Source organism: Lagenorhynchus albirostris, chromosome 19 (assembly GCF_949774975.1).
Source record: "Lagenorhynchus albirostris chromosome 19, mLagAlb1.1, whole genome shotgun sequence".
Lineage (NCBI taxonomy): Eukaryota > Metazoa > Chordata > Mammalia > Artiodactyla > Delphinidae > Lagenorhynchus > Lagenorhynchus albirostris.
The window spans coordinates 3058859-3081500 of record NC_083113.1 but is presented as its reverse complement, the minus strand read 5'-3'; the positions used below and the strand labels follow the sequence as shown (position 1 = coordinate 3081500).

At 44.1% G+C, this 22642-nt stretch overlaps 2 protein-coding genes across 3 annotated transcripts in view; both read left to right on the top strand.

Annotated features, from left to right (window-relative positions):
* The first annotated feature begins 5435 nt into the window (after positions 1 to 5435).
* Positions 5436 to 22642, top strand: part of LOC132509373 (zinc finger protein 547-like) — a 31820-nt gene continuing 14613 nt past the window's right edge. For both annotated transcript variants that reach the window (XM_060130340.1, XM_060130339.1), the window contains exon 1: positions 5436 to 5694. In XM_060130340.1, coding sequence (XP_059986323.1) covers positions 5680 to 5694 — 15 coding nt within the window. In that variant the 5' untranslated portion in view covers positions 5436 to 5679. The remainder of the gene's footprint in view (positions 5695 to 22642) is intronic.
* On the top strand, positions 7736 to 14366 carry LOC132509360 (zinc finger protein 501-like). The gene is made up of 3 exons (XM_060130329.1): positions 7736 to 7778; positions 9597 to 9723; positions 11061 to 14366. Exons 1-3 carry the CDS (start codon positions 7764 to 7766, stop codon positions 12440 to 12442), a joined length of 1524 nt encoding a protein of 507 aa, XP_059986312.1. The 5' UTR covers positions 7736 to 7763; the 3' UTR covers positions 12443 to 14366.

Genomic DNA, 22642 nt, shown 5'->3' with positions numbered 1-22642 from the left:
CAACTACTGAGCCCGTGTGCCACAACTCCTGAGCTCACGTGCCACAACTACTGAAGCCAGTGCACCTAGATCCCATGCTCTGCAACAGGAGAAGCCACCACAATTAGAAGCCCGCGCACCGCAACGAAGAGTAGCTCCCACTCGCCGCAACTGGAGAAAGCCCACACGCAGCAATGAAGAACCAACACAGCCATAAATAAACAAACAAATAAAAGAATGATCTCTGAGAGCTGAGAGAGGCTGTGTACCTCCAAGAGTTACTGTGTTACAAAAAGTAATAATAACCCTTGATTCTTTTCTGGGATTTTTTTCTAATTTAGGAGGGTAGAATAATCCCCACCCTTTACCTCCTGCATGTGACTAGGTTTCATGTGGACATCCGTGGATTGCTGAGACTCTCATTTTTAGGGTGTTGAGAGTTTAGCTAAGCTACTCCGTCGTGTTGCTACCTTGGCATCCATTTTGTTTGGCCAAGCAGCCTGCAGGGTCCTTAACCTGACACTTCCACCTCATGAAATCACATGCCCTGTTAGCTATCCCCAACAATGCTGAGGAATATGGGACATCTTCTTTGGACAAGGGACCCAACTCAGGCTACTGCCAAATGCCCCTCCTCAAGCTGATTCTGGGAGCAAATAATCTTCATATCCAGGGTAAGAAATTGGTGAGGTCCTTCAGACATTCCCAGGAGGCCTCGTGCAGCAATGCAAACTGAACCAAATATGGACTGACAGCTATTCTTTATCCTCTTGCTATTCCATCCTGAATAGCAAATACAAACTAGAGGTGCCCACAAAATCCGTTCACTGTTTCATTCTGTTGTCAATCCACAGCATACAGTAAATAGAACTCTATGTCCCTTAATCAATAAGAACTTTACCATCACAAACACCAGCAGTGTGAGCTGGAGAGTCCTGGGTCGGGTGACTTTGAGGGTGGAAAAATCAACCCAACCATTACAAGTCAATCAAATATACTCACTAAGAAGGGCAATCTCCACAAGCTGCCTGCAGAAGCCAGCTGGAGTCCTCTTTTCCAGAACTGGGTAATATCCCACCCAAAACAATCAGTGGGAAGGGAATGAGATACCCCAAAAATCAAGAGACGGGTGAGTCCTCCAGATGAAGGGAGAAAGCATAGCTTCCTGCCTGCTGAGCACTGTACAGATGATTCATACACACTGCGGCACCCTGCCGTGTGGCAGAGGAGGGAAGGCTAACGTAACAGATACTGGCAACAACTTATTTCTGGCAAGGACTCCAGGAAGGTCTGGAAGTGCAAGGTGTATCATGAAAGCTTCCAATATATGTGGTACTTAAGAGAATCTCCCTAGGGGACTTTGGTGGTGCATTGCTTAAGAGTCCGCCTGCCAATGCAGGGGACACTGGTTCGAGACCTCGTCCAGGAAGATCCCACATACCGCGGAGCACCTGGGCCTGTGCGCCACAGCTGCTGAGCCCGCGTGCCACAGCTGCTGAGGCCCACGTGCCTAGAGCCCAGGCTCCACAACGAGAGGTCACCACAACGAGAAGCCTGCGAACTGCAGCAAGGAGTGGCCCCTGCTTGCCGCAACTAGAGAAAACCTGTGCACAGCAACGAAGAAAACCCAACTCAGCCAAAAAAAAAAAAAAAAAAGGTGCTGGACTTCCTAACCTTGAAAAAATATGTTCTTGGTGACACTTGGGTAGATAAAAGGCAGAATTCTGTGTTACCTAGGGCTTAGAATGAGACAAGGGCATCAGGAAGGGCACACACGGGCTGTACAGGGACACAGTAAGCAACCTGGAGCTGTACGGAGCACCCTATGTATAGCAAGAGGTCTGGGGCTAGCTAGGTCTCTGAGGCTCCCCATGGATGACGTGACTGGAATAATTTCATGGTGTCAGGAGCATAGAGGCTGTCTCCAGTTGCCTGGTATCCTGGCTCTAGGACATAAGGGATGGGGTATAGCAGTCCAGAGTGTGAGTGCCTGATGTAGACAGTGATTGGGTGTGGACTTAATCAGCTGCTCCAAAAGGGGAAATGACTAGCATCAAGCCAGGGACTCAAAACTGGAGCAAGACAGTATTTTCATAAAACTATATATCAAAACACTGTGGTACTGTCATAAAGACAAACATTTAGACCAATGAAACAACAGAGTGCCCAGAACTGGAAGCCAATATATTTGATCAAATAATCGACAAGTGTGCTAAGACAATTCAATGGGAGGAGGAAAGTCTTTTTTTAAATATTTATTATTTATTATTATAATAATTATAATTCCAGATCCCTGGTCTGGGAAGATCCCACATGCCACACAGCAATCAAGCCCGTGTGTCACAACTACTGAAGCCCGTGTGCCTAGAGCCCATGCTCCGCAACAGAAGTCACCGCAGTGAGAAGCCCGTGCAGTGCAACGAATAGCCCCTGCTCACTGCAACTAGAGAAAGCCCACGTGCAGCAATGAAGACCCAATGCAGCCAAAAATAAATAAATAAAAAAATAATAAATTGTAAAAAAATCACTTTAAAAAATATAAATAAAATGAAATACATGATAGCAAGTTTTATGTATGTGTGTTTTAACACAGTAAGAAGGGGAAAAAAACCCCAAAGTACATAATATATACTTCACAATGCCATTCAGAGCAGACTTTTGGCTGAAGTCCTTTCCCCATTTGCTTCCTTCATAAGTTCTCTCTCTGGTGTGAATTTTTTGGAGCTAAATGAATGAGAGTTTTGGCTATAGACTTTCCAACATTCACTGCACTCAGAAGGCATTTCTCCAGTGTAAATTCAACAATGTTTAATGAGGCCAGAATCATATGTGAAGAAGTTCCCATATTTGCTGTTCTTTTTTTTTTTTTTTTGGCTGTGTTCAGTCTTTGTTGCTGTACGCGGGCTTTCTCTAGTTGCTTCGAGCAGGGGCTACTCTTCTTTGTAGTGCACAGGCTTCTCATTGAGGTGGCTTCTCTTGTTGCGGAGCACCAGCTCTAGGAGCACGGGTTTCAGTACCTGTGGCACGCGGGCTCAGTTGCTCCAATGTATGTGGGATCTTCCTGGACGAGGGATAGAACCGGTGTCCCCTGCATTGGCAGGCGAATTCTTAACCACTGCACCACCAGGGAAGTCCCCCATATTCGCTGTTCTTATAAGGCCTTGTATCAACATGAACTTGCTGGTGTGTAACAAATCTGGCGTTTTACTACAAAATTTCTCACATTAGCTGCACTAATAAGGCCTTTCTCTAGTGGTATTTGTCCAATGTCTCATGAGTGTGGAGCTGCAACGAAAGAATTTCCTACATCAAAACACTCATAAGACCTTTCTCCAGTATGAATTCTCTGATGTCTAATGAGTGACATGGTACCTTCACACACACATAACCTGCCACATATACTTGAGCTGTTTTGCAGAAACTTAGACCCCCACCCAGGTGGAGGATGCTGACCACAACCGTTATATTCCAGAAACATCACCCTCTTACCTCAACACCTACCAATCAGAAGAAGGTCCACGAGCTGCATCCCTCAACCCTCTAAATGCCCGTCCCTAAAATCTATCAGGAAGTTTGGGTCTTTTGAGCTACAGCTGCTTGTTCTCCTTGCTTGATACCCTGCAATTAACACTGTACTTTCCTTCACCACAACCCAGTGTTAGTAGATTAGCTTTGCTGCACAGCGGGCTAGTAGACCCAAGTTCAGTTTGATAGCAGACATTAGACATTTTAAAAATATCTGCTACCTACAGCCTTGCGGTTTCAAGAGTCCCCCTTGTAACTACGCAGACATTTCCAACTCCAGTCAATCCTTGCTTTACAAGCACCCTTACCTCATGACAGCTCCAATTATAATTCTTCATTAAAAATTTGTGACCTTCTGTTTTTTGCCTTTATAAACTTCCTCCATTTTGTAGTCCAGGGAACCACAATTTTAGTGCTTCTCAAAACTGTGTCTCCCAGGCTGCAGTCCTAACAAGCCCCAAATAAATGTGTCTTAACTTCAATCAGGTATTCGTTTCCGAAATTTTGGTTAACACTCACAACACATAAAAGTATTATGCAATAGACTATGTTGTCATTAATTTTTACTGTCCACCTCCTTTGACCAGAAAGTCAGACTCATGAGGGTAGGGATATTTGTCTCTTTGGATCTTGATGGGTCCCATGCAGCCAAAATAGTGCTTGGAATGGAGTAGGCACTTAATGAGTGCTTGTTAAGGAGGGTATAAATATGATGGCACAGATGCCCTGTTTTTTTTAGCATTCTGGCAAAGATATCTGCTCTCTCTATGTCACCCTTCAAGCTGGCATTGTTTGGTATACTAAAAAATGATTTAAATAAATAAATAATAAATCACAACTTGGAGAGCTATATCCACAGATTAGCCAATTTTCTTGTGTACCTACGCGCTCAGCTTCATTCCCTCATTCTCAGACTTCAGTGTTCCTTCAGTCTTCACTGAGATCCTAACATCTTTCACATGGTCAAGAGCTATTTTGGCCACCACTTTTGAATAACTAAATAATGATTGATTTCAGCAATTTCAACATTTCACAAATATTTTCCTGAGATAAGCTCAACTCTCCATGCATTTTCACTGCACTTGCAGGTGAAATTATATTGACTCCCCAGCAAGGAAAGGAGATCATGTAATCCAATCCTTTATCTCTGGGTTCAGATGCTCCCTTTCCAAGTAAACTATGAGTCACTCTCCTGACAGAAAGTTACATATGGTAAGTCCCTCTTCCTTTTCAGATAGGTAGATCTTAGCTTCTAGAGAAGAACTGAATACATATTAAAATGTGGAGCAAGAAATATGTGTCGGTCCCTGAATGGGACAGTGTCACAGGCTTTCCGTTTTTTTGTGATGGAATCAGAGACACAGCGCCTGGTCCACCTGCTTCTGGCTGCCCCACATCCCTCCTCTGTCTTGCCCGGCATGGCCCTGTCTGAAGTCTTTACTTTCTTGACACTGACCTAACACAGTGAGGCTCATAAGTTGAGTCTAAAGCTTCAGCTTACATGTACTGTAAGATCAACAAGACAATGTTTATTGGACTCCAGCTCAGCATGGATGCACTTTGTGTCTGAGCGAAAACCCGGTATCATGTGCCCATTTGGTTTTGCCGGTTTGGGGAACATCTGAAATATTATTGTCACTGTACCTCTCTGTGATCAGCACAGACTACATTTCAAGGAAATCTGGGTGCGTCCCCTTTAAGAAACGTGAAACCCCGCCCCGTGCTCACAGCCTTTGTACTTCCCAGCAACTCTCCGGGCGAGGCGGAACATGTCTCTGGAGGTTGGGGGTCACCGCCTCTTGCCGGGGACGGGAGCGCTGTGAACTACATTACCCTGAAAGCACTGCGCCACGCGTCAGGGGCACTGGACCAATGAAGACTCGGGAAGAGGCACTTCCGTTCTGGAGGACGGCGTTTGGGCGGGCCTTCCGGCGTGGATCGACGACATTTTGTAAACACGGATCTGTTCACTGGTGGTGAGGTTGAGGACGCTGGTCTAGCCCGAGATCAAGGAACTAGGAAGCTGCTGTGCCAGCTGCTCTGAGGCAGCTCTGAGGCGGGTCTAAGGCTTGGCGTGGGCGCCATCCAGCCTGACTCTGTTGCGGGGCCGGGACGGGGGCTGCAGTGCCCGGGCCCCACCTTCGCACACAGACTCCCTTGGTGGCAGCAGCGCTGATGGGTCCGATTCAGGTAAACGCTGCGCCCTCAGGGCCCTCCCCCAACTCTTCTCATTCTGCACTGTTTCTGATCTTACCAATTTTTTCTTACGCGTGTCCTATGTTTATATTTATTCGTGCCCCCAAACCTTGGTTTTCCGAATTTTAAAATAATGACCTGCGTGGAGAAAAATTGCACAGAACTTATACATACAGTTGAATAAGCAGCTCTAAAATTAGTATCTGTTAAGCGCTGAGGTCAAAAAATGCGATCCCAGAAGCCGCCAGTGGGGTCCTTCAAAACAATTATGCCCATCCCTCAAAAGTTAAAGTATTGTCTGTTGTTTAAAGTAAGGGTTTCCTTGCTTTTCTTGATAGTTTTGCCAACTATGTGGAAAATATTCGATGGCTGTAGTTTAGTTCCGGTCGCTTGTTTTAAAACTTAATTAATGGAATCGTATAAGTATTATGATGTGTTTTTCTTCATTTGCACAATATGGTGTGACCTTACGCATGTTTTTCATGCAGGGTATCTATTTTCCTTTTTGTGTAGTATTCTGTAGATATGAATACATGAGTAAAATGTCTGTACGTTTTCCTGTTGAAGGCCTTTTTTTGCCTATGGTTTTTTGTTTGGTTTTTTTTTTTTCGGTTTGCTTTCTGTATCTATAAGCACTAGTACTGTAGCCATACTTGGAATGTGTTCTGGAGTATATAAAGCACACATCTGTCTAGTTTATATGTTAAAATTTTTATTGTATTTAAATTAACATTTCCACTTACTCATCTTGTTTTGCTCTGTGTTACTAATTTTAACTTAGTTCTTTGAATGAAAATTATACTTAAACTATTTCATAATTATATTTTGACACACACTTATGCCTTACATAAACTTACTTTTTTACAGTCTGCACACACACAGAGGGTTTTCGTGTTTTAAGAGATTGTGCTCTTCCACTAATATTTATTTTACTGTTAAATAATTTTCCTCTGGTGATCTTGTAAGAGAAAATGATTAAAATATTTTGTTAAAATACTTGTTTTAAGAGGGCTGAAAAGAATCATTGTAAGGATAAAAAGTCATAATGCTTCGAAACCCTAGCAGGATATTAAGAGCTCAAGAAGATATTTCCATGTCTATGAGGATGGAATAGAGGCTAGGTCCTATATCTTATTTCCTTTCTCTTAAGTTTAAAGAGTCCAAAATGAGGTCCAGTTATCCCCAACTGCTGGAGGCCAAGCACTTTTACTGATTCTAGGAACAACCCCTTTATCAGAGATTCATTTTGAATGCATAGTCAGAAAAATGGTGGTTCTGTTCTCTTCCACCAGAGAGAAAAGCATGTAGGAAATTACAGATAATCTGAATATTTATGGAAAATTTAACACCAAAGAATATGGATAAGTATTAAAAGTACATATTCTTAAATTATACTATACAATGTTATAGTAATTTCAAATCAGAATTTAATCTATGGATTATGTAAGCTGGGATTTTATATAAAACAATAATTTTTAATATAACCAGAGTAAAATTTGAAAAGGAAGTATAAGAACTCCTGGCCACCTGTTAGGGCCAGCTACAAGCTATGGGAAGAGAAAAATATGATATAGGCAAGGGACAAACAGATAGAAAAAGGGAAACAAATGGAAGTGTCTGGAAGTGTAAGAAACAGACCTGTACGTAAAATGAGACTAAATTTTGATATTTGTTGCTCAGGGCTTTAATAGTGCTATATGACCTGCCAACACCACTTCCTCGCCAACACGATCCCTTATTCTTCTGGCTCACTGGGCTTCAGTCACACCATCCTCGTGGGTGCTGCTCAAACACACCAGGCATGACTCTGACAGAGAGGATTTTCACCTTTTTGTCCCACTTCTGGGAAGCCTTTTCTCAAGTTATCCATGTGACTTTATGGTACAACTCTATAACATTTTCTGCCCTCTTTTACATGCTTTATTTTTCCCTTGAGCATTTATCTTTGACTTCAGTATTAAACGGTTCACTCATTAATATTCTTTTTCGTCTATGTTGCTGATGGGAATTAAAGTTACATGGCCCTGCTCTTCCCACAGGTTCCACACTCAGCAGAACCACTTATGGACACTGCACTGGTGAGTGTCAGGTGTCCTGGAACTCTTTTGCTGCCATCCTTCCTGGCCTTGGTATCTCAAGCCCCTAGAGAAACCGTAAGCCCAGGTTTCTAAGTCCAGGCCAGAGGTTATATGGACAGATACCCATTTTTGGCAGCCAGTGGACTGAGATGTGAAAGGTTGTCTTAGGTACAGGGGTTAGTATGTACAAATGCTTGGGGATGAGAGTGAGATGGAAGTGTTCTAGGACTTCTAGGTCTCTATTAATGTCTGGTGAGGATGGAGAGCAAGGGGGTCAGAGTCAGGCCTAGAGTGGTACTTTGAGAAGTTGCACCTAGAATGGTACTCTCAGAAGTCTGTTCTGAGAGTGATAGCAGCCATGGTATATTTGGAACAGAGGAGAAAAATGATCTTACTTAGGATTTAAAAGGCTACCCCTGGGTGCAGAATGCAGAACAGACTGGGGGAGAGGAATACAAGGAGATTATCAAGGAGGTTGTTGCAGTCATCCAGATAAGCATTGGTTGTGGCTGGACAGGGTGGGTGGATGTGGAGGTAAGAGAAACACTTGGCTTCTGGATTTGCTTTTAAAGTAGGGGCTGACCAGATTTTCTAAGGTACAGGGATCACAGATGACTCCAGAGTTTTTTCCCTTTGCATCTGGGAGTGTGGAAGTACCATCAAACTGAGATGAAGAAGTCAGTGGTAGGAGTCCTTTTTACCGAGAGTATTAGGATTTGGGTTTTGGCCATGTTGAGTTTCAGCTGTTTCAGTGACTCCCAAGTATAGGAGACAAGTGGACAGCTGAACATGCAGATCTAGAATGCTGGGGAGGGTTCAGGATGCATTAGGGGACAAGGGAGGAAAGGGGGGCTGTGGGTGTCACAAAGACATTCAAGGAACAGGACTGATCATCAGTGACACAGAAGGGGGTGGTGAAAGTCCAGCAGGTGGCCCAGGTTTTCATGGGAGAGTGGCTGTGAAATTGATGCAAAGGGAAAGCAGAAATGGAGGTGAAGTGTTAGTGAAGTCAGGCTGCTGTTATTTCTCCTCCTATGCACTCACCAGACTTTTGTGGTGGAACTTGGGGAGTTTCTGTCACAGTGTCAGATGAGTTTACCTTAGGTGTGTCAAGTGGGTGTGGATTTTAAATGGGTGTTTAAAGGTTCTAATTGGTGAAGAGACATAGTGAGGAATACAGAAGTGGAACCAGACCAGGGATATTTAGATCTGCATGTTTTGACTGAGGTTAAAGTCAGGAACAAGGCCTGGTGGGGAAGCCTTCAGAACAGGGCTGGGGAACCACCAGTGGAGAGATGGGGTACGGTGGGATCCAGTTGCATTGGCAGGCACTTTCTGATGCCATGTGCAGAGGATATGTGAGGAGGCAGGAGACATGCCAATTTTGTGGGCCGGGTGGTGGTGATGGGGATCAGATGTATGAGGAGTTAGCCAGTGAGTAATACGCATGTGGGGAAGGTGTGTGACCACGTTGCCCCAGGGCCCTCATACAAGGAGTTTGAGAGGACAATGAGCCCAAGTTTGTTTGTGTCTAGGTAACGTGATCCTGGGGACTCTCGGGCTGTTGTCACGCAAGAGAGGGAGGGGGCCCTGCATACCAGGTCCACAGCTTAGATGGCATCTATCTGTCCACCTGCCTGTTGCTGCTGAGAGTTGTACCTAGTGCTCAAGGAAGCACGAAGAGTTATTCAGTACCAGTGCCCTCTGAGTTAGGGAGCTGGGGAGGATGATGAACCCAGAGTGAGTATGGGTTAGGGGTACTTATGGGGTCCTGGGGAGAGAGGCTGCTTATGGAGACATCTGTCCCTGTCATCACAGGGCTCTGTGACCTTTGAGGACGTGGCTGTGTACTTTTCCCAGGAGGAATGGAGGTTTCTTGATGAGGCCCAGAGATTCCTGTACCATGATGTCATGCTGGAGACCTTTGCACTTGTTGCATCATTGGGTAAGGCCCTCACACCTATCCCAGCATTCTGGGCAGGCCTCTGCCTTTCCCCTTTTTTCCAAAGGCAAGTCTGTTTTTTCACAGCTAGACAGTGTGCACTTCTCTATTACTGCTTCCCTCTCATCTGTGCTGTCGGTGCTAAGGCTAAGTGTGTATATGACCTCCTTTCACAAGTAGACCTAATGCCAAGTGCTCTGAAGTTTTTTCAGTGAAGGTTTTCTGTGTCAGATGACTTGGAATTAGTCCAGTGGGTTTCATTAGTCTCAGCCACTCCCTGCTAAGTTGACTGTAGACCCATGCCACCTCTGTACTCCATGTTCTGCCCTTTTCTGGCTGTCATTTTCTGGGGCCTGACAGTACCAGGAATTGCTTGGACCCGACATGGTCACTTTTTGTGGGGTCCACCTGGCTGTTGCTGTGATATTCTCCTCAAAGATTCAATATGTGATACTGTTTTTCTTTCCTTAGATTGTTTTGGAATTGATTGCCCTTGTGGGCCAGTGTTGACCGCTCACCTGTCCTGTCTTTCCCTTAGGACTTGCATTTTCTAGGTCGCATGTTGTCCAAGTGAAGCTGAGAGGAGAACCCTGGGTACTTGACAGAGTGGACATGACTCCAGGCACAACATGAGGGGCTCAAAGTGAACCTGGGTCTGGTGATTGGCATCAGGGGAAGGATGTGATATTATGGTTGGAGTCAAGTCATATCAGGAACATGTCCTGTGCCTAGCACTGTTTTGGTGCCAAGGACAGTGACTGTGTACCTCATTTCTATCTTTCCTACCCATTCGTGACACTTTACTTCTTCTGTCATATCTACTCTGACTTCGAACCCAGGATTATCCCTCACTTCTCTGTCTTCCATTCCGCATTGGTCCTCTCCATCCTCACTCCTCTGTGCTTTTCAGTATTGGCCTACACTTAACGTGTCATGAGTTCTGCACCTATCCTCAAAATAGTCCTTGAACACCAGCTACTCAGTGACAATCGGATTTTCCTGGGCCTGGACACAGCTTTCCATACAGCACACATGTGTCACCAGCAACCAAGGCCCTGGTGAAAACCGTTCCTGGAGGAGTGAGTTGTGGACCCCAGCTCCTCCGTGTGCTCCACCCCATCCTTGTGCCTTTTGCCTGGTGAGTCCTCCCTGTTCTGTGACGTGGAGAGGCACAGTCCTGCAGAGCTGCGCTTTCTTTACCTGCCCCCAGCTCCCTTGTCCTGAAAACAGTCCCATGGATTATTTCCTTGGTATGTCAGACACATATTTGATATTTGTGATGGGGCTGCCTCCTTCTACCAAAATCTACATGAAGTTCATACATATGTCTGTGCTTTCAGGTTGTTGGCATGGAGCAGAGGTCAAGGAGACACCTTCTGAGCAGAATGTTTTTGTAGAAGTGCCACGAATAAATACTTCAAAGACAAACCTGTCCACCCAGGAGGCCTATCCCTGGGAGAGGTGTAGCCCAGACTTAGAAGGTGGTTTGCATCTAGCTGAGGACCTCGGAACAAACCCTGGCCAGAAACTGTGTGGGTCAAGTGTGAAATTTCACCAGCACAGTGGAAAGAAACTCTTTAGAAGAGATGTGGGTAAGGCCTTTATGAACAGCCACATAGTCCATGTATCCAAGAAGTCTTCCACATGCCAGGAGGCTGGGAAGAATTTCCCTGGTAGCTCTAGCCTTCTCCAGCACCAGGTCACTCCACAAAAGGACGCCAAATGTGTGGAAGCCTTTCACAATGAACAAAGGCACTATAAGTGCAGTGAATGTGGTAAAGCCTTCTGCCGCAAGTACAGGCTTGCTCAGCACCAGAGAGTCCACACTGGAGAGAGGCCTTATGAATGCAGTGAATGTGGGAAAACCTTCAGCTATAAACACATACTTATTCAGCACCAGAGAGTCCACACTGGAGAAAGGCCTTATGAGTGCAGGGAATGTGGGAAAGCTTTTAGCAACAAACCCACACTTGTTCGGCATCAGCGAATTCACACTGGAGAAAGGCCTTATGAGTGTAGTGAATGTGGCAAATTCTTTAGCCAAAGCTCCAGCCTCAGTGAACATCAGAGAATTCACACTGGATCACGGCCTTATAAATGCAATGAATGTGGAAAATTCTTTACGTCCAACTCCAACCTAATTAAACACCGGCGAGTTCACACAGGCACAAGGCCTTATGAGTGCAGTGAATGTGGGAAATTCTTTAACCAAAGTCCCAGCCTCATTAAACATCAGAGAATCCACACTGGTGAACGGCCATATGAATGCAGTGAATGTGGGAAACTTTTTAGCCAAAGCTCTACTCTCATTAAGCACCAGAGAGTTCACACTGGAGTAAGGCCTTATAAATGCATTGAATGTGGGAAACTTTTTAGCCAAAGCTTTGGCCTCACTCAACACCAGAGAATTCACACTGGAGAAAGACCATATGAGTGCACTGAATGTGGAGAATTCTTTAGCCAAAACACCCAACTTACTCAACACCGAAAAGTTCACACTACAGAGAGGCCTCTTGAGTGTAGCAAATGTGGAAAAGTCTTCAGTCAAAGGTCTGCTCTGACTGAGCACCAGAAACTTCACAGCCCAGATAGACCCTTTGAGTGCAGTGAATGTAGGAAAGCTTTCAGCCGAAGATCTAACCTCATTCGTCACCAGAAAGTTCATACTGGAGAAAGGCCTTCAAATGAGATGAGGAGAGCAGTGAATGAGCTGTCTCCTTAGTTAATACATCATACTGAATAGGCTCTGTGAGAGAGTCATCAACTGGAAGTTGAATGCCATACGTCTGAACAGCCCTAGTGTGTAGATTACCTCTGAGTACCAGGTTCAGAGGAAGCTTTTAAGGAGCTACACTCTACTATCTAACCTGTGCAGGGCCCTTGCCAGACTAACGTCAGTGTGAGTTTCTGTGGTAAAAATCATCTTACCTCTACCAAGTGGCAGTCACCTCAGTGTAATCAGGGTAGGTAGACCTCTGTTTTCTCGCATCCTGTGGAGGGAAGCATGAGTAGCCTGAGCACTTGGGTGTTACCATTCTCTTGTGTCTAACTGACTAGGCCATGGACTTAACCAGCTTTGACCAAGGTGACCCAGTCTGGGTTCTGCTGGTGGCTTACAGAGGGTTACCTTTTTCAGTGGCATTATTTCATGTCATACTCCGGATGGATTTTTCTAGCTCTATGTCACCTGTTTGGGAATTTTGTATGCCTCAGTGGGGATAGTATCATGGCAGAGAATAGTTTTCATTGCAGTTTGTGTCTAATTTGCATTGCTGTCCAAGGCCTCCTGCAGGGCTTTGTGGGAATAATGTTGTGGCCTGGATATCAGAATTTTTGGTGGGTCCTTACATCACCCTTAGATGAGGAGAGTTGTGAGAACCACCAGTGTTTTTTTGTTTGTTTGTTTCTTTTTGTGTCGTACGTGGGCCTCTCACTGTTGTGGCCTCTCCCATTGTGGAGCACAGGCTCCGGACACACAGGCTCAGCGGCCATGTCTCACGGGCCCAGCCGCTCTGCAGCATGTGGGATCTTCCCGGACTGGGGCACGAACCCGTGTCCCCTGCATCAGCAGGCAGACTCTCAACCACTGCGCCACCAGGGAAGCCCCACCAGTGTTTTTTGGAGCAGCATGAGTTGTTCTCTTTTTCACAGAGGATGTCACATCATACCCCCTGTACTGTTCAAGAGAAGAAGTTCTCTAAGTCCAGCTGGAAAAGAGCCATGAGCCATAATGTCCACAACGTCATAGGCTGGTGTTGCTGAGCGTTAGATTACAGACATTAGGTGGGAACCATATTTGGTACAGAAACACTCAGGGAATTAGTAGGAAGTGAGAGACAAGCAAACAAGTAGGGATGAGCCTTTTCTAAAGCTGCATCCAGTAAAGCAACTGTACTCTGATAAAAAGACAAATTGCTGTAATTTGGGATCTTTAGGAAAATAAAAAATAAAGTTGCATTCACAAATGTACCGGGATTATGGCCATAAAGGATAAAGTTTTTGCAGAAATCCTTAGGAGGTACAGGGCTGTTTCTCTTCTCCTGAGGTCCAAGTCAGTGTCAGACTGAATACTGTAAAGGTTTTAGGATCCCACAGCATCTCCAAATTGTTTATCTCAAGGCCGTTGCTGCAGTGAAAAGAAAAAATGAGGAAGGGGAAAATTGTGTAATCCTGGCATGTTATTTTTATGAGTCGGGAAGAGGTCCTGGATAACTCAAGTAGAAACACCTTTCATTGCTATAAAGACAGGTGTCTTTATTGCTACTGTGACAGTCCCTCCCATGAGACAAGAAGAGTTGATGGAGTTGATGTGTTGGTTTCCAGAGTTCTACTTTTCCAAAAAGGAGATTCAGATTTTTATGTGAAGCCAATTTTTATTAAAACTTAATCGAGCTATATCGTTGGTAGGCACTCAACTGAATATACTTAAAATGTACAGCTTGGTAAGTTTTAGTATGTGTAAAATCACAACCATCATAATAACAAACATCCATCAGTTCCATATCTACCTTGACATCTCTCCATGGGCTCCCAGGCAACTACTGTTGACTTTCTTTCACATTCAATTAGTTGATGTTTTCTAGAGTTTTAATATCATTGGAATCTTAATGTGTTTACTTTTGTATTTGCCTTTTTCTTTCATGGTGCATGATTATCTTGAGAATCATCCAAGTTGCTGATGTGAATAGTTCTGTTTTTTTTTCTTTTTGCCATGCCACAAGGCTTGTGGGATCTTAGTTCCCTGACCAGGGACTGAACCCAGGCCCTGAGCAGTGAAAGCATGGAGTCCTAACCACTTGACCACTAGGGAATTCCATAATAGTTTATTGTTTTAATTCCTGAAAAATACACTGTTTGGATATACCACCCTTTATCCATTCATCTGTTAAATGATGGGGTTTTGTGGTTTGTTTCTGGTTTGGCTATCACAGATAATCTTATTATGAATGTACATAAAATCCTTTATATGAATATATGGTTTCATCTTCTAAAGTGAATGACTGGACCCTTTTGCATTCCCATCAATTGTATGGGAGGATTCAAGTTCCCCTATATCCTTCACCTGTACTTGGTTGTTATATTAAATATTAACCTGTTTTAAAAGTGTGTAGAGTTATCTTACTGTGGTCTGATGACATTTCCCTAATGGTTCATCATGTTGAACATTTTTAATGTGTTCATTTGCCAGCTGTGTATCTTAGATGTTCACAGTAGTTATTTTCCAACTGGTAGTGAATGTTGGCTGATATTTCCCTTTTTATAATAACTAAGAAGACAATAAAAGAAATGTGTTAGAACTTGAGTTTTCTGAAGTTACTTTGCTGGGTGGAATGTTTGTGCTATTCCCAGCATACAGTCCCCATTAACTTATTCTCCATTACTTTTTTTTTTAATTGATTTTTGGCTGGGTTGAATCTTCGTTGGTGGGAGCGGGCTTTCTCTAGTTGCGGCGAGCGGGGGCTGCTCTTCGTTGCGGTGTGCAGGCTTCTCATTGCGGTGGTTTCTCTCGCTGCGGAGCACAGGTTCTAGGCATGCAGGCTTCAGTAGTTGTAGCTCATGGCCTCTAGAGCACAGGCTCAGTAGTTGTGGCACATGGGCTTAGTTGTTCTGTGGAATGTGACATCTTCCCGGACCAGAGCTTGAACCCATGTCCCCTGCATTGGCATGCAGATTCTCAACCACTGCACCACCAGGGAAGCCCCGTTACTTTCTTAAGTCTAGACAAGTACTAAAACAATGAATCGACCCTTGGTTGTAGTGTTTGCCAATTTCCCTGGTACACATACTCCAACTGTGGCAATTTCAAGTTGTGAACATGAGGTTGTTACCAAACCAGGTAGCATTTCCAGAGGTGCACAAGCCAAACACTGAGACACCAAGGTTTGCGGGAGAGAAAAAATTCATTCACAGGGCAGCCAATGGAGGAGACAGGAGAGCAAGCCTGAGATCCACCTCCCTGGAGTTGGGGTCCTTGAGTTATTTATGGGATAAAGACACAAGGTGGTCTTAGGTGTGGGGAAAGGTGATAGGGTGTGAGAAAATGTGAGGTGATTGGTGTGTGCAGATGTATCTGCATTACATATTTCTTCATGGGATGCATGTTCAGAAATAGTCACTTTGCATGATCTGAGGGTGGAGTTTTTGGCCATCTGATGTCCAAAGGGCATTCACTGAACACTTGTGCAGGCCAAATTTTACGGGTTGGTAGTTACAATCAGTCTTAACTAGCTCAAAGTGTGTAAGAGCTGACTCTTAAGTTCCTAAAATAACAACTGGGTGGACTTCCCTGGTGGCACGGTGGTTAAGAATCTGCTTGCCGGGCTTCCCTTGTGGCACAGTGGTTGAGAGTCCGCCTGCCGATGCAGGGGACACGGGTTCGTGCCCCGGTCTGGGAAGATCCCACATGCCGCGGAGAGGCTGGGCCCGTGAGTCATAGCTGCTAAGCCTGCGCGTCTGGAGCCTGTGCTCCGCAACGGGAGAGGCCACAACAGTGAGAGGCCCATGTACCGCAAAAAAAAAAAAAAAAAAGAATCTGCCTGCCAATGCAGGGAACACGGGTTCAAGCCCTGGTCCGGGAGGATCCCACACGACGTGGAGCAATTAAGCCAACGCGCCTAGAGCCCGTGCTCTGCAATGAGAAGCCACTGCAATGAGAAGCCGGTGCACCACAACGATGAGTAGTCCCTGCTCACCACAAGTAGAGAAAGCCCGCATGCAGCAACAAAGACCCAAGACAGCCAAAAACAAAAACAAAAACAAAAACAACTGGGGCTCCCTTTACTATAGTGATCCATACATCAGAGGTGTTATTTACAGGGGTCGTTAGGGAGTCTTGTGATATTACTTAGGCCATATGAAGCTTGGAGCATATGCAACTAAAGAGAGAAAAAAGCTAAAACAAGCTTAATCAGTGAAGGCAGTTTACAAGCAGAGGGGTTTTGACAAGCTGTTCCATTATCTGTGGTTCTTGAGTTTAAGACAAACTCAAGGATTTCTGTTACTCACCAGCTTCTGTTAACCCTATGGGGCATGGTTTCAAGGTCACCCAGTGTGGACTTGGGAAGATGTGAAGTAGCACACCATTACAGTCTGTTTCCATTATACAGATACCCATAAATAACACTGAGAACATAGATTAGGATAAAATGTAAAAGAATTCCGAAGGGACAAGTTTTGAGTATTTTCACTTGACCTGTGTAAAGGATGACATCACAGGCCTGAGTTGTCCAGTCTATTCATTCCAAAGAAATGTGTGGCACTTACTTGCCCAGCTCCTGCGAGACAATCTCCAAGCTCTCGATACATTCACTAATAAAAGTGTCTTTATTTACCTGGTCCTTGGGTTGTGCTAGGCAGTTTATGCTAATACTGTGATTTATGGTGGGGGGGCCTTAGGTCTCTGTATCAGTTTGACATTTGGAGAAGCTAGAGAGTAAGGTCAGCCACACAGGTGTCCCTGTGTGTGACAGATACTCCAAAAGAACCCTGGACAACACCAAGGCTTGTGTGAGGTTCCCTGGTTAGCAGTACTCCATGTGTGCTGTCACAAATTGATGCTGTGAGACTTAAGCGAGGGGGCAACTGGAACCTGGCAATGTGGTCCCACTTGGACTCTGTCCTATAGCGCCATCTTCCTTTACTGCTTTTAATCTGTATCTTTTCACTGTAATAAACTGTAGCTACTGAGCTTAACTTTCTTTAACTTTCTTTCACCTGTAACAGATATGTTTCTCTAGAACTATTTTTTTTTTGGCTGCTTGGGTCTTTGTTGCTACTCGTGGGCTTTCTCTAGTTGCAGCGAGCTACTCTTCATTGTGGTGCACGGGCTTCTCATTGTGGTGGCTTCTTGTTGTGGAGCACAGGCTATAGGCGTGGGCTTCAGTCATAGAGCCAGTGATGGTGTCCCATCCAGTGACCAACACATATTTCTTACTCCACATTTTGATATGTATTCAGTTTTTATTTATTTATTTATTTATTTATGGCTGTGTTGGGTCTCATTGTTGTGCACGGGCTTTCTCTAGTTGCAGTGAGTGGGGGCTACTCTTCATTGCACTGCACGGGCTTCTCATTGTCGTGGCTTCTCTTGTTGCAGAGCACCGGCTCTAGGTGCACAGGCTTCAGTAGTTGTGGCACACGGGCTCAGTAGTTGTGGCTCACGGGCTCTAGAGCACAGGCTCAGTAGTTGTGGTGCACGGGCTTAGTTGCTTTGCAGCATGTGGGATCTTCCCAGACCAGGGCTCGAACCCGTGTCCCCTGCATTGGCAGGCGGATTCTTAACCACTGCACCACCAGGGAAGCCCTATAGAACTATTTTTCCTAATTTAATTGAGTAACTACATAATCACTGTTAATAACTTTCTGTAATATTCATTTCAAGTATTTTTCAGAGATGATTTCAACTCCCTGTGCATTCAGTGTTGCTGCAATTTCAGGTTACTTGATAAATCAGTTCCCATCAAGGAGATGGGATCATGGAATCCCAAACCTTTGTCTCTCGAGTGGGATGCCCCCTTCGTACCCAGGCTTCGAAGGTTAGAAGGTCACAAGCTATCTTGGCAGGAAATGACATGTGATAATTCGCTCTCCTTTATGGATAGGTTTCAATCCTTAAATATGCCTGTTTCTGAAAGTCTGCTGATTCCTGAATGCCAGACTTCCCAAAAACTCATATGAGACCTGCTCTGGCTTTTTTTGAGGTGACTGCCTGACAATTAGAACTCTCCCTTACAGGCAGGCAAACAGGAATTTCCTTTTTTTGTTGTTGAGTCAGATACCAAGTTCAATTCACTGTTAGTTCACAAGTTTGCAAACCTTTCAATGGTTCAACCTGTTAAAACTTATGACAGTTATGAGTTTGGACTTGTGACAAACTGATACACACGTGAGATTGAAAAGGCAATATTTTCTATTCTTGCTGAACTTGCTGTTATCTATATTTTACATATACTGAATACAGAAATGGAAAATGCAAATGTAAATTTTGTGATGAATTTCCTGAAGAGTGGATATTCACTAAATGTGGTAAAAGTCCTCTCCAAGGTCTTTGTATGATACGCAGTTGTTCATTCAAAATTGAAAATGATGGACAGGTTACTAACTGTTAAGCATGAGAGATGTATGATTTCCTCAACTAGTGTCAAAGCAAGTGAAAAAATAATTTTTAAGACAAATTCAGATTAAGAAGGTAAAATAGTAATAGGAGAAGTTGTAAGGAGCTTCCACACTGAGTATCATCAGTCCTCCAGCTCACACTACTGTTGAGCCTGTGTCTCACTAATCAACGTTCAGTGGACAAAAGGAACAAGATAAACTTGATATATCCACTGTAGAAGCTATGTTACAACCTATTATGTTTATTGTGGAAGTCCCACTGAGATACTGTCTGTACTGCCTGTCACCGCAGACCCCAGCCTTCCACCAGCTGCAGTACCCACATATGTCCCTTGTGCCTTGCTGCTCAAGGTCAATTTGAGTCCGTGAAGACATGGTAAGTCAGCAGTAGGTCTAAACTCTGCTCTGTGTTGAGTTTCGTGGCTTTTCGTTCTCAGTTTGACACCTGGATTTTATTGTTAGTTCCCTGTTGTTTGAGATACTTGGTGGATCACGCCATTCCTTTTCATACCGTTTTTGATGTCCTTTGAGTTATGTTTTTTGTTTTTTGGGGTTTTTTTCCTGGGCTGTCTGGATCACACAGGGAAGTCCTGTGTGCCTGTGTTTCTGAATAGCATAACTATCCTAAGGATGATTTGGGCCTTCAATGGCCACTCTGGGGGACACTTGATTTGAACAAAAGGGTTAATTTGAAAGACACCTTTGAAAATAAAGGAAAGAGTTCTCAGGCCCAATGGATAGTATTTTTTCTTAGTATGCAGAGGACTCCAAATTAAATTCTGAAATAAAAGTTACATCACTAGGGCTTCTCTGGTGGTGCAGTGGTTGAGAATCTGCCTGCCAATGCAGGGGACACGGGTTCGAGCCCTGGTCCGGGAAGATCCCACATGATGCAGAGCAACTGGGCCCGTGAGCCACAACTACTGAGCCTGTGCGTCTGGAGCTTGTGCTCCGCAATGAGAGGCCACGATAGTGAGAGGCCCGCACACGCGATGAAGAGTGGCCCCCACTTGCCACAACTGGAGAAAGCCCTCGCACAGAAACGAGACCCAACACAGCCAAAAATGAATACATATGAAAAAAAAAAGTTTAAAAAGTTACATCACTAAAAGATTTTTTGGCCAAAACTAATGAACAAGTCGACAAACTTCAGCAGGAAAAAAGTAGACTCATTCCCCTGTAAATCCACCCTCTCTTTGTCCTGCAGTAGCCTCCCACATCCAGTGCTCCCACCCCCTTATCCTTCTGATCTCTCTCCTTAGCACCTCTCCCCCTACTCTTTCCCTTTTGCTCAGACCCCCTACTGTAACTGAGCAAAAGCCAAACTGACATTGAGTGTTTGCAGCAAAGTAAGAGTTTGTTGCAGGGCACCAATCAAGGGAGTGGGAGACAAGTCTGACACCCACTGCAATTGGGTCTTTGAGTTGTGGGGTTTTAGAGGGGAGGAACAAAGAAGCTGGGTTTAATCATCTGGTGACATTTCTTAATCACAGTTTCAGGAATAAGAATGCCTATGATTTATGAGTCTCTTGTCTGGTGGTCCATGACCAGGAAAAATCGACTGTATAGTAATTTAATCATTAAAACAAAAATATTTTTAAACTATAGGAGATTTTCAGACAGACTAGAAAGAATTCCTAATTTCAACAGTTGGGAGTCACAGAGGTGCTGATCTTAAGAGCAGCTGTTTCATGTCATTTTACCAATGGTGTTAAATGTGAAGGTGGAGACCTAATTCAAAAATAGAACTTGGAATAATTAGCCGCGGGACATCCCTGGTGTTCCAGTGGTAAATAATCCGCCGTACAATGCAGGGGATGCGGGTTCGATCCCTGGTCAGGGAACTAAGATCCCGCGTGCCAAAACTACTGAGCCCGTGCGCCTCCAAAGATCCCACGCGTGCCACAACTGAAGACCTGATGCAGCCAAAAATAAATAAATAAATAATAATTTTAAAAAAGAATAATTAGCCCCTTTTGAACTACAAAGCCTGGCAGCTCATATTTACAAGACAGGATCTGAAGAAAACATGTGTCCTTGCAGATCAGCAGGGACTATGGGGCCCACATCCCAACCAACCACCTATTGAAAAGGACACTTGTAAATACTGTCAATAGAAGAGAAACTGGAAAAAAGCGTCTCCCATCTTATGAAGAAAAACCAAGTTACTTCAAATAACTCACAGATTTTCCCCATTTCAACAGTAACACTTGGACCATTGACTGAAAAATCACAAGCATTCCTCCTGCTCTGTGATACCATCCCTGTAAATTTAATAGAAAAAGACTTAAACTACACGCTGCTAATTATCCTATGGGTAAAAGGAGAAATTACAAGGGAAATTTAAAAAGCATAAATATTTTGAACTAGATGAAGATAAAAATGCTACATATAAAAATTGATGTAGGAACTCCCCTGGTGGTGCAGTGGTTAAGACTCTGCACCCCCAATGCAGGGAGCCCAGGTTCGATTCCTGGTCAAGGAACTAGATCTCACATTCATGCCACAACTAAGAGTTCATATGCCACAACTAAGGAGCCCATGAGCTGCAACTAAGGAGCCTGCCTGTCGCAACTAAGACCTGGTGCAACCAAATAAATAATTAAATATTTTTTAAAAATCCCCAAATCTACAAAGCCATTATCACTCATCTATATAGATATAAAATACATTAACAAAATATCAGAAAACTGTCTCGGCAACATACACAAAGGAGTATACAACGTGATCTGGGGGATTTGTCCCAGGAAATGCAATGTTGGCTTAACATCTGAATATCAATTAATGGAATAAACTATATAATAAAATAAAAGACAATAAGACCCCACACACAGCCAAACGATTATTATCTCAATAAATGGAAAAAACTGGAATGGAGAGTGTAGAAATAGACGAACACAAATACATTCAAGTGGTTTTTGAAAAGGGAACAAAGGAAAAGGAATGGAGAAAGAAGTCTTTTCAACAAATGGGCTTTAAAAAGTGATCCAGGGACTTCCCTGGTGGCGCAGTTGTTAAGACGCCACCTGCCAATGCAGGGGACGTGGGGTCGAGCCCTGGTCCAAGAAGATCCCACATGCCACGGTGCAACTAAGCCCGTGTGCCATAACTACTGATCCTGCACTCTAGAGCCCGTGAGCCATAACTACTGAGCCTGTGTGCCACAGCTACTGAAGCCAGTGCGCCTACAGCCTATGCTCCACAACAAGAGAAACCACCACAATGAGAAGCCTCCACACCGCAATGAAGAGTAGCCCCCGCTAGCCACAACTAGAGAAAGCCTGCACGCAGCACTGAAGACCTAATGAAGACAAAAATATAAATAAATAAATACATTTATTTTAAAAAAAAGAAAAAAGACTCCATGCTCCCAATGCAGGGGCTCCAGTAGGGGAACATAAAGATAAAGATCTTTATACACATAAAGATCCCACATACCGCAAGTGCGCCTGCGCACTGCAACTAGAGAAGCCTGTACGCCACAGTGAAGACCTAGTGAGCCAAAATAAAATTAATTAAAAAAATGCTGACAGTAAAATAGGTAATAAATTATGTATCCTGTTTATAAAATAAATAAAGAAACAATAAAAAAGTGACCTAGGGAATTCCCTGGTGGTCCAGTGGTTAGGGCTCCATTTCCACTGCAGGGGGCATGGGTTTCATACCTGGTAGGGGAACTAAGATCCCGCAAACTGTGCAGCACAGCCAAAAAAAAAGTGATCCAGACACACATCTTACACCTTTTACAAATATTTTCTCAAAACTATAAAACACCTCGAAGACAACATAGGAAACAATGTAAGTTACC